Here is a 17442-nt window from a genome sequence, read left to right as displayed (position 1 = left end):
AATTCTATAGTCTTCCAACGTATTCTTCATCCAAACAACTTGTGCACAGTATGCACTTGTAGATATGTATTCGGCTTGTTAGGATCAAGAGCACAAATAGGGGGGGGGGGGGGGGGTGAATTAGTGCAGCAGAAAACTTTCGACGATTAAAATCGCGTTCGTACGATAAGAGCGATTTCGGTAGAAAATCCGATTCGTAAATCACTTTAACTTATAACCAAGCAAGATGCAGTTAAAGCAAAGATATAAATGCAGTTTGCAGTTATGATAGAAATCAGAACATAAACGCAAACTGAAATATGATGTTCGTACGATAAAAATGATTTACGTCTAAACGTCGATTCGGAAAATGCAGAGCTTGAAGCACGATCATATATGCGCAGAAGGCAGTAAGCTTTTTAGGATGTTTGCAGTAAAGATAAGATGCTCAAAGTAAATGCAAACCGAGATTTAGAGTGGTTCGGTCAATCTTGACCTACTCCACTTTTGACTTCCTCCACCGACGGGGTCACCGACGTCAACTAGAGGCCTTCCTTTAATAGGTGAAGGCCAACCACCCTTTTACAGTTTCACTCCTTTTGACGGGCTTAGGAGACAACCCTTACAGAATTTTCTCTCATCTCTTTAAAGATCAGAACTTGGAAGAAAAGAGGGAGAAGAACTTTTGGCTTTTACAACAATTTTGAGCTCCAAGAATCACAGAATAAGATCAGGATTTTGGTGTGTTTTGAGTGCACTTTCAGTGCTGAAAGGGTGGGGTATTTATAGGCCCCAACCCAGTTTGAATTTAGAGCTCAAAATTGTCAATTCCCGGAATTCTAGGATCTGGCGGTTGCACCGCTTGACTGAGGCGGTTGCACCGCTTGGCAGAGCTCGAAGACTGAGCCTCTGGGCGGTGCCACCTCTGTCAGGGGCGGTTGCACCTCCTGCCAGAGCTCGAAGACCGAGCTCAAGCGGTGCCACTGCCTGACTGAGGCGGTTGCACTGCTCAGCCAAAGCTCGGAGACCCAGCCCAAGCGGTGCCACCTCTTGGTTGGGGCGGTTGCATCGCCCAGTCTCGCTCGGAGACTGAGCACAGGCGGTGCCACCGCCTGGCTTGGGTGGTTCAACCGCCTGGCAGAAATCAGGGTCCGAATGGGTTGATCCATTTGGCCCAATTTGGGTTTTTCAGGGGCCCAATTGCCCCAAGATTAAGTTAATGGGATCACCTCCCATTTCCAACTTAATCATTGTGCTAACTAGGATATTTCCTAAGACATTTACTGCAACTTGTTCTGGTGCGTCAATCGCTTCTTCCGGCGAGCTTTCGGCGAACTTCCGTCGATCATCCGATGAACCCTTGGTGATGCTCCTGCGGATTTCCGGCAAACTCCTGGACTTGCGACGATCCACTTTGGTGAGTTCCGATGAGCTTCTTTGGCAAGCTCATGGACTTCTCGGATTTGTTCCCGCAGAACCTTCGACGACTATCCGAACTTCCGTCGAACTCTCAAACTCCTAACGTGATCATTGTCTTGATTCCGGCGCAACTCTTGCTGCATGTCTTTCTTCCATCGTAGTTAATTCTACACACTTAAAACAAAACTTCAATCGAGACAATTAATCCTAAGCAATTAACCAAGTTGTCCGGCATGTCATTGGTCCCTCGACGCTTCGTCCGATTCTTCGGCGCATTGTCCTCTCTTGCAGCCTATTGCCCAATCGGCCAGTTGACTCCGCAACTCCGAGATCCTTGGCACAATACCCACTCTTCTTGGCCCGATGCCCGAGTCCACGGCCCGAAGCCTTCTGTCGATACGTCGACCGATCCACCGGACCGATGTCCAATCTTCTGACATTTTCCTTCGGCACAACATGATTTTCCTGCTTTAATTGTCTCATCCTGATCGAAGCATCCCACGTCACTCAAAACGTAGATTAAATCATAAACATATATCAAGTAGTTTCATCATCAAAATACGAGATTCAACACGGCTTCCGCCGTAGATAGTGCAACCGAATTTTGTTTCTTGGAAGTCTAAGAAACAAGTGCATGTCCTAAAATTTGATATGTTCCGGATGTGCTTTTCCTATCTATCATATATCCACCAAAATCGGCATATGCATAAGCTATTAAATCAAAATTATCAGATTTTGGATACCATAATCCTAAATTAGGAGTTCCTTTAAGACATCTAAGGATTCTTTTAACACTTTTAAGATAAGACAATTTAGGATTAGCTTGAAACCTAGCACAAAGTCCTACACTAAACATGATATCCGGTCTAGTTATGGTTAGGTAGAGTAAACTACCAATCATTCCCCTATATATTTTTTGATCAAAGCTTTCACTAGTTTCATCCATGTCTAACTTAGTGGAAGTACTCATAGGAGTGTTTATAGCTTTTGAACCATCCATGTTAAATTATTTTAACAATTCTAATATATATTTAGATTGATTAAGAAATATATCATTACTAAGTTGTTTAATTTGTAATCCTAAAAAGAAGGTTAATTCTCCCATTAGGCTCATTTCAAATTCATGACTCATACATTTGGCAAATGATTCACATAGTGATTCATTCGAAGAACCAAAAATAATATCATCAACATAAATTTGAACAACAAGAAAATTATTTTTAAAATATTTGATAAATAATGTAGTATCAACCTTGCCTTTTGTAAAATTATTTAAAATAAGAAAGGAACTAAGGCTTTCATACCAAGCTCTAGGAGCTTGTTTTAAGCCACAGAGAGCCTTAGTCAATTTAAATACATGATTAGGAAGAAGAGAATTTTCAAATCCGGGAGGTTGTTCAACATATACTTCTTCGGAAATAAAACCATTCAAGAAAGCACTTTTGAGATCCATTTGAAATAGTTTAAAATCATTACTACTAGCATAGGCAACGAGCATCCTAATGGCTTCAAATCTTGCCATAGGAGCGAAGGTCTCTTCGTAGTCGATACCTTCTTCTTGGTTAAAACCTTTGGCCACTAGTCTAGCCTTGTTTCTAACCACGATACTGCATTCATCTTGCTTGTTTCTAAAGACCCATTTAGTACCAATGACTAAATGGTCACTAGGTCTAGGAACAAGCTTCCATACCTCATTCCTCTCAAATTGGTTCAATTCCTCTTGTATTGCAATAACCCATGAATCATCTTTCAAGGCTTCATCAATGCATTTAGGTTCAATTTGAGAAAGGAAGGTGGCGTTAGCACAAAAAATCTTGAAGGAAGAACAAGTTTGAATCCCTTTTAATAAATATATCTCTTATAATTAGCTCTTTTGGATGAGCATCTACATACTTCTATTCCTTGGGTAAGAAAATTTCGGAAGAAGATACATCCAAGTTGCTATTTTGAGGAGGGGGTTCATTTAAATTCAAATTATCAAAACCAAGATCATCATCAAAATCATTTTTCTTTAACTCAAAAATTTCATTAAAAACTATATGAATAGTCTCTTCTATAACTAAGGTTCTTTTGTTACAAACACGAAAAGCCTTAGAAACCGAAGAGTAACCAAGAAAGATGTCTTCATTGGATTTAGCATCAAATTTTCCTAAGGCATCATTTTCATTCAAAATAAAGCATTTGCAACCGAAAACTTTAAATTAAGAAATATTTGGTTTTTTTATTCCATAATTCATATAGAGATTTTGATAGAGATGGTCTTATTAGAACCTTATTCATGACATAGCAAGCCGTATTAACGGCTTCGGCCCAAAAATACTTAGGTAGACTATGTTCATTTAACATGGTTCTTGCCATTTCTTATAAATTTTTATTTTTTCTTTCAACTACCCCATTTTGTTGAGGATTTCTCAGAGCGGAGAAGTTGTGATTATATCCATTGGATTCACAAAAACTTTAGAAGTCACGGTTTTGAAATTCTCCACCGTGATCACTCCGAATTGATGAAATCATGAAGCTTTTTTCATTTTGAGTAAGTTTACAAAATTTAGAGAAACATTTGAAACAATCACTTTTGTGAGCCAAGAAATAGGTCCAAGTGTATCTACTATAGTCATCTACAATTACGAAGGCATGTTTGCTTCCTCCTAGACTCGTTATGTCAATTGGTCCAAATAAATCCAAATGAATCAATTGCAATGGTCTAGTGGTGCTAATTTGATTTTTAGTTTGAAACTAGTTTTAATTTATTTTCCTATTTGACAAGCATCACACACTTTGTCCTTAACAAACTTTATATTGGGAATCCCTCGTACTAACTCTCTAGATGAAATCTTAGATATTAGTTTCATACTTGCATGACCTAATCTCCTATGCTAAAGCCAAGCATCACGAAAAGCACATTTCATTATTAAGTTCATCAAGGTTGATGTGTAGACATTATTTTGTTTTAAGGCAATCATTGATATGTTATTATTTGGTTTTTCAATAATGCACACATTAGATTCAAATCTAACGATGTAACCTTTATCGCATAATTGACTAATGCTAAGAGATTATGTTTCAATCCATCAACTAGCAACACATCATCAATTGAAAAACTTGATTTGTTACCTATGGTTCCCTTGCCAATGATTTTACCTTTGTTGTTGTCTCTGAAGGTGACATACCCTTCTTCTTTGCTAGTGAGCATAAAGAAATGAGATGGATCTCTAGTCATGTGCCTTGAGCATTCACTATCAAGATACGATTTCTTGCTCCTAGCTTATGAGTTTGTCTATAAAAGAGGATGGTTTTTAGGTACCCATTTGATTTTGGGTGCCTCAAAAATTGATCTACTAATTTTGTCATTCACCATTGAATTATTTATAGTTTCTTTAGGAACCCATATCAATTTATGTTGACTAATTTTCTTAAATGGACATTTGTAAACAACATGTCCGAATTTACAACAAAAGTTGCATTTCAAATGAGGTGAAACATGTAATGTGGGTCCGTTAATGAAGGTGGTAGGATTTTGGTGATATCCTCTCACAAAACCAATTCCACTTCTATTTGCGACGTGACCCTTGTTTGCAAATTATCCTTTTCTATTGCTTCTAAGTGTTCACACTTAGAGCATAGAGGAGTTTGAAGACTATCAAGCTTATTTTGTAGTAAGGCATGCTCTTTCTTTAATAGATTGAACTTCTTACTAATAGTTCTACACTCATCAAATAATTCGTGAAAAGCGATAGAAAGTTCATCGAAAGATAAATCTTCATTAATTAAATCACATACCTCTCCTCCTAAAGCTATTAATGCGAAGTTTGCCTCCTCTTTGTTGCTAGCTTCTTCATTCTCGGAATCACTTAAGTCGTCCCAAGTTGCTTTTAAGGCTTTCTTCTTCTTCGGTTGCTTCTTCTTGGCTTGGGGGCATTCATTTTTAAAGTGCCCCAGCTTCTTGCATTCGTAGCATATTACTTGGTCCTTTTTATTTTCAAGTTTATTTTTGGTGTTATTTTTAAATTTGTTCTTTCTTATAAATTTTTAAAATTTTTGAGTTAAAAGTGCAATGTCATCGTCACTGTCCTCATCACTTGATGTACCTTTCAAGTGGTCTTATTGTGTTCTAAGTGTCATATCCTTCCTGTTCTTTAGAAAGGGGTTCTCGAGCTCTTCATGAGCATGACACGTCATTTCGTAGGTCATAAGAGACCCAATAAGTTCTTCGAGAGGAAATGTTTTAAGGTCCTTGGCCTCTTGAATGGTCGTAACTTTTGGATCCCAACTCTTTGGAAGGGATTTTAAAATTTTAGTTACTAGTTCAAAGTTAGAAAAACCTTTACCAAGAGCTTTGAGTCCATTGATGACATCCGTGAAACGGGTGTAGATGTCTCCGATGGACTCACTTGGTTTCATCCGGAAAAGTTCATAAGAATGCACAAGAATGTTGATTTTAGACTCTTTCACTCGTCAAGTACCTTCATGAGTGACCTCAAGAGTTCTCCAAATATCAAAAGCCGAATCATAAATCGAAACACGATTAAATTCATTTTTGTCAAGTGCACAAAATAAGGCATTCATGGCCTTTGCGTTTAAAGCTAAAACCTTCTTCTTCAATTCATCCCATTCGCTCATCGGAAGAGAAGAATTTTGAAATCCATTTTCGAAAATGTTCCAAAGCTCAAAATCCATAGAAATAAGGAAGATCCTCATACGAGTCTTTCAATACGTGTAATCCGACCCATTAAACATAGGTGGACGTGTAATAGAGTGACCCTCTTGCATGCCGAAGTAAGCTATCTCTCTTGGGTATTAAACCAAATATGCGAGTGAGCCTCGCTCTGATACCAATTATTAGGATCAGAGCGACACTAAGAGGGGGGGATGAATTAGTGCAGCGGATTAAAACTTGTAAGTTTGAAATCGATTTCGTAAATGTGTAGAGATTTCGATTCGATGAAGGATGACTAAGCTAAAATAGCTCGAGTAAAGGAAGTTGAGAGTAGGGAGAAGAAAACTGAATAGTTTGATGCTAAGAAGATAAGTGGTTCAGAAAATTAAACACTCACACATTCAAGGGACACCACAATGTAAAGTGGTTCGGTCAAATGACCTACATCCACTTGCGAAGCCTTCTTCGATGAGTCTCCCAACTTCCACTAGCAAATCACTTTAAAGAGGAAGGACCAAATACCTCTCTTACAATCTTTTTATAAGTGGTTCACACTCTTATAGATTTTTCAAAGAGAAAGAGGAAGGTGAACACTTAAGCTATTGAAAACAAGATTTTGCTAAAGCTTTTTTCTCAATTTCTAACTTCTCAAAAAGGTGTATTCTCTACTGAAAATTGATGGGTATTTATAGGCCCAAAGAGAATTCAAATTTGGGCTCCAAATTTGAATTGCTTTTGGGTTTTTCGGTGCTGGCGGTGCCATTGCCTATCAGTGGCTGACATTGACAATGTACTTGTGGTGCAACCGTCGGTCCTCTCAGGTTTTGGGCGGTGCCACCGCCCAGTCCAGTAGTATATTGGCGGTGCCACAACCTGATCTCTTGGGTTCTGGGCGGTGCCACCGCCCAATCCGGTAGTGCCACCGCTTGGACTGTTCCAACTTACTGGTTGGGCTCTAAACTTGGCCCAAACCAGTCTAAACTCAGGCCCAATTGGCCCCTAACTAGGTGATAAGATTAACCCTTAATTCTAACCCAAATTATATGCAAACTATAAAATTAAGACATAGCCCTAAGCAATTTTTTAACCAACAACTTTGAGTTTCCTTCTGGCGAGCTTTCTGGCGGACTTCCGATACACTCTCGGATTTCTTCCGGTGGACTCCCAGCAGGCTCCCGGTCTTGTGGCGAGTTCAATGAGTCTTTGGCCAATATCCGAACCTTCTTGGTGATCTCCGTGAACCTCCAACGATCTTTCCGGCGGACTTCCGAAAACTTCGGCAAGTCCCCGATTCTTTCTCGGTTGATCCCGGCAGCACTTTTGATGATTCTTCGGACTTTAGGCGGACTCTCGAACACCCATCAAACTTGACTCCGGTAAACTTGCTTTATATCTTCAAGCTATCGTAGTTAATCTTGCACACTTAACTCAATAATATGGATTAGATCAATTAACGCATCAATTGATTTCATCATCAAAATCCGAGATTCAATATAAGCATCATGTGTCACTCAAAACACAGATTAAATCATAAATACTATCAATTGGTTTTATCATTAAAATACGAGATTCAACAATCTCCTTTTTTACGATGACAACAAATTAATGACGGAGTTAACTAAACTCCCGGAGTTTAAACAAACTCCCCCTATCAATATGCCATATTGATAGAACCCTTGGATTCAAAAATCCAAGCAAACATGTCATGATCAAATCATGCATAATATCAACATACTTCTCCCCCTTTGTCATCAACAAAAAGGAGAAGTTCAATTCTCATGTGTTTAGACATAACAGTTTCAAGTTATTACATAATAAACATAATCTCCATTTTTATAATCATGCAAGCTAGCAAAAATTTAGAGTTGTGCAAGTTTGAAAATTTGCTTTTCTTTGCGATGTGCAAGATAGACTATTTTGCCTCTTATTGAATTGTGCAAGCTAGTAAATTTGCATTCTAGCAAGTTTTGCTCCCCCTTTGTCATTGTCAAAAAGAAGGGAAGAATACAATGTTGTAATTCTTTTCCCTTTACATCAATTTTCAAATCATGACAAAGTTAAAGTATCAATTTTATTTGTGCATCATTATATTTTTAAATTAAAACATGCACAATTTCAAAACCTTACATTTCATTTTTCATGCACAATACCGAAAAATAAATCAATCATCATCATGAGCAAATCATACATGATATTCAAGCATTCATGATACATCATTTTGATAACAAATTATAGTATTTCAAATCATGATGGCATCTAAATGTCAAATTACATTGCATCCCATATTTCATGCATATTTTTATTTCATCACATTCATTTCATCTAATCAAGAAAAATTAAATGGGTGATGAATACAAAGGGTTATACAAAAATAAATCATATCATGAGAGATAAGATCATGTAAATACCAAAAGATATGATTCATATAGTAGATCTCCTCTTTAAATAAAATACCAAGAAAAATTATAGGGGTAAAGAGAAGTGATATTGATTAGGAAAAATCTCAAGTAATTCGAAGAAATCAACTTCATGATTTGAATAAAACTCATTCAAATTCAAATCATCAAATCAAAATCGTTTTCAAGAGATTCACAAAAGTGATACAATTAGATTCATTAATCTCCTTTTAGGAAAATAGTAAGAAGAAACATAGGAGTTCAAAATTAAGATGATGATTCATAAAAAGAATATCACAAGTTATAATGAAAAGAAAAATCATCATTTATCTTTAAATCATTCAACTTGTTAAATCAGCAAAGTTGCTTTTAAGAGATTCATAAAAATGATATAAATAGATTCATCAAAATCAATTTCATTGTTCACAAAATTCATAACATAAATTGATTCATTATTTTAATTCCAATGATAATATATTTCATTTTAAGTGATTGATTTCATATTAGCAAGCCTTTTTCATTTATGTCAAATAAAAAATATGCATCATTTTATAATAAAAAAAGTTACTTTCATTATAGTAAAATCGATAATCCATAAATCACCTAAAACTCATCATTACTTCAAATCATCATGCATACTTTCGAAAAATAAATTTATTACCCATGATATCATCAAACATGATTTCACAAGGCATTTTTAATCAAAATTATTTTGTTTATCATAAACGTGTAATTTTCAGGATTATTTTCAAAATTACTAGAATGATAATCATGATTCCCAATTTTTATATTTTCATTATTAAACATACAATTTTCAAGAAAATTAATTCTAAACTAAACTAAAAATAACTCATGAAAATTATTATGTAATTTCGAAATAAATTAAGGGCATTTTGATTACCTCATCGTTGAAAGCTGTTAAGGCGTAGTTTGCCACCTTGCCTTTGTTGATTTTGTCCTCGTCTTCGGAGGAGCTCGATTCGTCTTTTGGCAACTTCTTCTTGTGTTCATAGCAAGTAGTTCCATTCTTTTTGTTCTTTAATTTTTGTTTAATAAACTTTTTAAATTTTATAGTGATGAGTTCAAGTTCACCATCACTTGAGTTTATGCTCGAGTGGTCTTCATGTGTTCTAAGTTTGAAATCCTTCTTGTCCTTTGGAAGGTAGTTCTCATGTTCACCAAATGTCATATTAGTCATTTCATAGGTCATCAAAGACCCAATTAGTATTTCAAGTGGTAGGTTGTTTAGGTTTTTAGCCTCTTGTATTACGGTTACTTTCGGATCCCAACTCTTATTAAGAGAACGTAAAATTTTGTTTACAAGTTCAAAATCCGAAAAACTTCTACCAAGTGCTTTTAAACCATTGACGACATCCATAAAATGGGTGTACATGTCAACAATGGTTTCAGTTGGCTTCATTCGAAAAAGTTCAAAATCATGCATTAAAAAGTTGATTTTTGAATCTTTAACTTTGTTAGTGTCTTCATGTGTGATTTCGAGAGTATGCTAAATTTCAAAAGCCGTTTCACACATAGAAATTTGATTAAACTCGTTTTTATCTAAGGCACAAAATAATGCATTCATAGCCTTTGTATTTAGAGAAAAAGCTTTCTCTTCAAATCATTCCAATGGTTCATTGGAAGAGAAGACTTTTGAAAAATGGATTCGACTATATGCCATAAATCGAGATTCAATGAAAGTAAGAAAACTCTCATTTGAGTTTTCCAATAAGTGTAGTCCGTCCAATTGAAAAAGAGAGGAAAAATGAAAGAAAGTCCCTCTTGAAAGCCAAAAAGAGCCCTTTCTCTTTGGGTGTTAAACCAAATGAGAAAACGAGGCTCTGATACCAATTGTTAAGAACGGGGTCGGCACTAAGAGGGGGGGGGGGAGGGTGAATTAGTGTAGTGGTAAAATCATGTCGGTTATGGAAATTTCTTCGTACGTTGAAAACCGATTTCGGAAACTTAACTTGAAAGCGTGTTCATAAAAGTATTGAAGGCAGTTTACAGTTAATGTAAATTATAAGAAGGAAACGCAAACCAGATTTTAAAGTGGTTCGATCATCGTGACCTACATCCACTTCGACGATTCCTCCTCCGTCAATGCCACCGACATCCACTATCGATCTTCCTTTAATAGGAAAAAATCAACCTCCTTCTTACACCCCTCTTCTCCTTTTACTAGATTTAGGAGACAACCCTTACAAGCACTCACTCTCCTCTCTAAACAGAAATCTAGGTTTATGCTAGAGGAGGGATTTCTCAAGTGATTTCTACAACGTTTCTTCACCTTTAAACTCTATGTGCTTGTCTTTTAACCAGGGATGAGAGAGTTATTTATAGGCTTTAAGTTGATTCAAACTTGGAGCCTAAAAACATCTCATCCTGGGTTTCCCGGGCACGAGCGGTACCATCGTCAGCATTGGGCGGTACCACTGTCAGTGTCAGTCTGACACTAACACTTCATTGGGCGGTACCACCACCCAGTCTGGCGGTGCCACCGCTTGGCACTGGGCCACTAGGCAGTACCACCGCCTGGCACCCTGCTAGGGGTGGTACCATCGCCCAGACTGGCGGTACCACCACCTGACATAGTCTCAAAGATTGTGCCATGATGGTGCTGCCTCTTGGGTCACTGTTTGGCCCTCTCATTGGGCCCAACACAGTCCTTACATGGGCCTAACTGACCTCTAATTAGGTTAGCCCAAATCCAATCCCAATTACGTGCTAACTACGATTCCTAAGACATAATTTAACCTAAACAAGTCCGTAAGTCTAGTTTCTTCCGGTGAGCTTCCGACGAACTTCCGACGATCTCTCGACAATGTTCCAACGGACTCTCGGCAAGCTCCTGGACTTCACGATGATCTTCTTGGCAAGTTCCGATGAGCTTCTCTAGCAAGCACCGAGACTTCTCGACTGGTTCCTGTAGAACTACCGATGAACGTCCGAACTTCCGACGAACTCTCGAACTCCCAACGAAATCGTGTCCTTGGCTCCGGGACTTCATTTTTCTTCATGCCTTGCTATCGTAGTTAATCTTGCATATGTAAAACACACTTTGATCTAGACAATTAATACTAAGCATTAATCATGTTGTCCGGCATGTCATTGGTCCCTTGACGCTTCGTCCGATTCTTCGGCGCAACGTCCTCTCTTGCGGCCTATTGCCCAATCGGCCAGTTGACTCCGCAACTCTGATGTCCTTGGCGCAATATCTGCTCTTCTTGGCCCGATGCCCGAATCCATGGCCTGAAGCCTTCTGTCGATATGTCGACCGATCCTCCGGCCCGACGTCCAATCTTTTGACATGTTTTCCCCCGGCACAACATGATTCTTCCTGCTTTAATTGTCTCATCCTGATCGAAGCATCCTACGTCACTTAAAACACAGATTAAATCATAAATACTATCAAATGGTTTCATTATCAAAATACGAGATTCAACAGATCTTCCTCCAAATCAGGGAGAAGGGCCTCTTGCGACAGCCCAACCCCATGAAAGCTACTCACATAGATCGATCCAAATATTACAGGTTTTACTGAGACTACGACCATGACATGAAAGACTGCCGCAACCTCCAGAATCAAATTGAGGACCTAATCCGAAGAGGTCACCTTGGGCACTACCTCAAGGAACCCCGGGAAGTAACTCCACGCCCCAAGGGACCCGTTGTAAGGCAGATCGACGTCATCTCCAGAGGACCAGCAGCCAGTGGCAATAGCTCAATGGCGAGGAAGGCCTACGCCCGGAGCACGATGGAAAAATGTTCCCGATCCGAGCTCGAGCCTGAAATCACTTTCGGAGCCGAAGAGGTCGAGCGCTCCTATCACGACGATGCTTTGGTGATCTCCATTCGGATAGCCAACGCTCGGGTCAAAAGAGTAATGGTCGACACCGGGAGCTCTGCCAATGTGCTCTACCTCGATGACTTCAAGAAGCTCAGCTTGATCAAGGAGGACCTCACTGCTAGTCATAGGTGCCCAGCAAGCCAATCACGTGAGTGATGGCACGTGAGACTTGATACAAAATATTTTTGCTTATTATATTTTGGCGTATATCACTTTATAACTATTGCATAAATGCATATATATATATTGTGATGTCCTTGGATTTGTGCAATGGGAATCAGATTGTGATGAGATCACGATAATGAGATCGATTCACCTTTAAACACATATCCTAAATAATCCTGGTCATAGGTTACTCGAGAGGGACATCGTGATAACCGGACAGATTGGTTTGCTGTATACCCGTCCATATGATGGATGCAGCTGGTCTCATAGCTGCTCATGTAGGCACACTAGGGATACAGTATAGGTGCTCATTGGAGAATGAGTTCACTGATTGATCCGCTTACGGAATGTTTGATGGTTGATGATGCCTTATTGTTAGACAGCGATTCCATGGTCCTAGTGGTGTATTTGGTCGTTAGACTTGAGACACCAAGGATGTCCTGTATGAGTGCTCCACTCTTTGATACTAGACTTATAGGTTTGGCTGTCCCAAATCTAGTACAGTTGGTCATTGGGAGTGATAGTCGACCTTACGAGGGCTATTGAGTGTCGATAGAGGATCATCCACTCTCGGCATCATGAGAGGAAAATCCCATGTGTTCTTGCTCAGACAAATCCCTAGCCATGGTCATTCGGGTTGAGAGAGAAAGAGTTCTCAGGGAGAATCCGATTAGAGCGAGACTCGAGTAGAAACCGTATGGGTCTGACAACACCATGCTCAATATATGGTCTCTGGGATATTAGATGGATGAGGGACTATAGGTACACGGTAACTAAGGACAGATAGGTCCAATGGATTGGATTCCCCTATATCGTTTGGGGACTACGGCGTAGTGGCCTAGTACGTCCGTAGTCGATGAGTCAAGTGAATTATTACAGAGATAATAATTCACAGAGTTAGTAGGAGTTCTGACAAGTATGACTCACGGCCAGCTCGATATTGGGCCTTGAGGGTCACGCACATATGGTAGGCATTACGATGAGTAGAGGTTCGGATATGAGATATCCGATTGAGCCCTTGTCTTATTGGATGCAGATCCAATACCCACTAGGGGAGGACCCATTAGGGTTTGACAGGGGACCTCTATAAATAGGAGGGATTCAGAGCTTATGCCCTCTCCAAAGGATCTGCAAGGAAACAGGGATATATGATCTCCCTAGGTAACACAATCTACTCTATACGCAGTTTTAAAGTTTCACGGATTTTGCGCACTAATCTTTGCACGACGACGAACATCTCTATGGGAATTGGGGATTTTGTTTTCTTGTTCTTCCGCTGCGCATGTGATGTCGCCCCCAAGATTTCCCAACAGTGGTATCAGAGCCAGGTTGTTCGTGCGAATGATTGGTTTCGAACTGCGTGTGTTGTGTTTAGGAAGAATTTTGATGCCAAAATCGTTGACGCAAAAACACGGAAGGGCAGCAACAGTTGCTGCCCGCGATCTGCATGTGTGCAGCGCAGCCGAAGGCAGGCAGTACAGGGGCTGCGCCTACATCAGCCGGCCGGCGGCCTGCTTGCAGCAGGCTTGCGTTCGGCGGGGCTGGCATCCCGCGGGCAAAGGTGCCTGCGGCTGCTTCTCCGGCGGGGTGAAGCGCCGCAGGGCAGCGGCGCTTGCCGTCGCTGCTCCCGCGGGCGAAACCACACCACAGGGGCGGCCGCCCGACGGGACAACACCGCCTGCGGGAGTTGCCTCGCCGGCAGAACCGCCCGCGGGGGCGCCCACCTGTAGCGGCAGCGCCACCTGCAGGCGAGGGCAGCGCCCTCGCCCCGCCGCACAAGCCGCCGCCAGGAGGGTGGCGGTGGCGGCAACAGTAAGAGGGAATTAGGGTTTTGGGAAAAAAAGATAGTTTTACCCCTGTGAATTTGAGAAATTTCGGTTTCTTTCTTTTATTTAAATTATGAAAATACCCTCACGAATTGAGAAATTCCCTACATGTCCCTGATTTCAGAAAATATTAATTAATTAAAAGGTTTAGTTGATTATTATTATTATTATTATTTAGTAGTCCTACATGATGATGATTATTTATACATGTGATGTATGATGTGTGGACGGATGATCATGGACCGTGTGATGTGTGTACTTGTGATTATTATTATTGAGGTCTGCGAGCCGCCATTATATTTCTCATTTATTGTCGGGCCTGCGTGCCTATGATTAAGTTGTAATCACATAAGGAGGCGCAGCGGGAGCGTGGATGCGATAGCGGGACCCACGAGACGGACGATCGGGATGCATGAAGATGCATCAAGATGTCGACGGAACCGACGAGGACGAGATGGACGATCACAGGGCATGGAGATGCACCGTTGCACACATAGATCTTGATGTAAGTGATTAGGTCTACTGGCTCAAGCCTAATCATATTAGGTTGTGGTCCATGATCATATGGTGTGATTGCTTATACACATACTAGATATGTATAAATATTTGTTGAATCTCGGATTTTGATAATGAAGTTAATTATCATTTGTTGTCTAATGTATGTGTTGAGATAAGTGTGCAGGATTAACTACGATGAAAGTAAGACACGCAGCAGGAGTTGCGCTGGAGTCATGACAATGATCACGTTGGGAGTTCGAGAGCTCGATGGAAGTTCGGACAGTCGTCGGAGGTTCTGCGGGAACAAATCCGAGAAGTCTAGAAGCTTGCCAAAGGAGCTCGTCGGAACTTGCCAAGTGGATCGTTGCAGTCCAGGAGTTTGCCGGAAGTCCGCAGGAGCATCACCGAGGGTTCATCGGATGATCGACGGAAGTTCGCCGGAAACTCACCGGAAGAAGCGAGTGACGCACCGAAGCAAGCTGCAGAATGTCTTAGGAAATAATCGTAGTTAGCACTTTGATTAAGTTAGAAATGGGAGGTGATCCCATTAGCTTAATCCTGGGGCAATTGGGCCCCTGAAGAACTCAAATTGGGTCGAATGGTTCAACCCATTCGGACCCAGGTTGCTATGGGAGGTGCAACCGCCCAGGCAGGGAGGTAGCACTGCCCAGGCTATGTCTCCCAGCGAGACTAGGCGGTGCAACCGCCCCAGCCAAGAGGTGCAATCGCCCAGGGCTTAGACTCCGAGCGAGACTGGGTGGTGCAACCTCCTCTGTTAGGAGGTAGCACCGCCAGAGCTCAAGTTTCGAGCTCTGCCAAGCGGTGCAACCTCTCCAGTCAGGTGGTGCAACCGCCTGAGCTCAGTCTTCGAGCTCTGGCAGAGAGGTGCAACTGCCCCTCATAGAGGTAGCACCGCCCAGAGGCTCAGTCTTCGAGCTCTGCTAGGCGGTGCAACCGCCCCAGTCAGGAGGTGCAACCGCCTGATCCCGGAATTCCGGGATTTGATCATTTTGAGCTCCAAATTTGAACTGGGTTGGGGCCTATAAATACCCCACCCATTCAGCACTGAAAAGATACAGACCTACACCGAATTCTTGATCTTTTCTATGATTCTAAGAGCTCAAATTTGTGTAAAGTCCAAAAGTTCTCCTCTTTCTGTTCTTCAAGTCTTGAGTTGTAAAGAGAGGAGAGAAAGGTTCTGTAAGGGTTGTCTCCTGAGCCCGTCAAAAGGAGTGAAACTGTAAAAGGGCAGTTGGCCTTCGCCTATTGAAGGAAGGCCTCTAGTTGACGTTGGTGACCTCGTCGGTGGAGGAAGCCAAAAGTGGAGTAGGTCAAGACTGACCGAACCACTCTAAATCTCTGGTTTGCTTTTACTTTGAGCACTTTATCATTACTGCAAACCTCCTACATAGCTACTGCCCTCTATGCTTTTATGAATGAGTCTCTAAGTTCTGTTCTTTCCGAATCTGCATTCAGACGTAAATCGGTGTTTTCGTACGATCTCTACATTGCAGTTTACGTTTACGTCTTGATTCTGTTTATAACTGCAAACTGATTTCTGCGCTTTTACGAACGAGTTTCTCTGCAGTTTACGTTTACATCTTGATTCTGTTTATAACTGCAAACTGATTTCTGCGCTTTTACGAATGAGTTTCTCTGCAGTTTACGTTTACGTCTTGATTCTGTTTATAACTGCAAATTGATTTCTGCGCTTTTACAAACGAGTTTCTCTGCAGTTTACGTTTACATTCCATTTATAACTGCAAACTGACTTCTGCGCTTTTACGAACGAGTGTCTAAGTTCAAATCTTTCCGAATCTACGTTTTGACGTAAAACTGTGTTTAGACGCAAACTGCGCTTAGACGCAATCTGCGCTTAAGACGCAAACTGCGCTTAAACGCAAACTGCGCTTAGACGCAATATGAGCTTCGACGCAATCTGCGCTTAAGACGCAAATTGTGCTTAAACGCAAACTGCGCTTAGACGCAATCTGAGCATCGACGCAATCTGCGCTTAGACGCAAACTGCGCAAACTGTGCTTAGACGCAATCTGAGCCTAAGACGCAAACTGCACTTAGATGCAAACTGTGCTTAGTCGCAATCTGCATTTAGACGTAAACCGCATTTAGACACAAACTGCATTTAGACGCAAACTGCGTAAACTGCGCTTAGACGCAAACTGTGTTTAGACGTAAACTGTACTTAATCATAAGTAATCTTAGAATCGGCTTTTGCATCAAAATAGTTTTTTATCGAACAAACGCAGCTTTCATTTTTAATCGCTGAAAGATTTCCGCTGCACTAATTCACCCCTCCCCTCTTAGTGCTCTCGATCCTAACAATTGGTATCAGAGCCCGGTTAACTCTCAAACGGATTAAAACCCAAGAGAGATGGCTTACGCCGGAAACCAAGAGGGCCATTCCATTACACGTCCACCCATGTTTAATGGGACGGACTACACCTATTGGAAGACCCGAATGAGGATCTTTCTTATTTCTATGGACGTTGAACTCTGGAATCTTGTCGAGAATGGTTTTTCAAAGTCTTCTCTTCCAATGATCGATTAGAACGATTCGGAGAAGAAGGCTTTCGCTCTTAATGCAAAGGCTATGAATGCCTTATTTTGCGCACTTGATAAAAACAAGTTTAA

General features: G+C 40.8%; 1 protein-coding gene across 1 annotated transcript; it reads left to right on the top strand.

Annotated features, from left to right (window-relative positions):
• The first annotated feature begins 12010 nt into the window (after positions 1-12010).
• On the top strand, positions 12011-12457 carry LOC135636360 (uncharacterized). The gene has a single exon (XM_065148049.1). It carries the CDS (start codon positions 12011-12013, stop codon positions 12455-12457), a length of 447 nt encoding a protein of 148 aa, XP_065004121.1.
• Positions 12458-17442: the final 4985 nt, after the last annotated feature.

Source organism: Musa acuminata, chromosome BXJ3-4 (genome assembly GCF_036884655.1).
Source record: "Musa acuminata AAA Group cultivar baxijiao chromosome BXJ3-4, Cavendish_Baxijiao_AAA, whole genome shotgun sequence".
Classification (NCBI taxonomy): domain Eukaryota; kingdom Viridiplantae; phylum Streptophyta; class Magnoliopsida; order Zingiberales; family Musaceae; genus Musa; species Musa acuminata.
The sequence above is the reverse complement of the archived record's forward strand: the minus strand, read 5'-3'. Positions and strand labels throughout refer to the sequence as shown.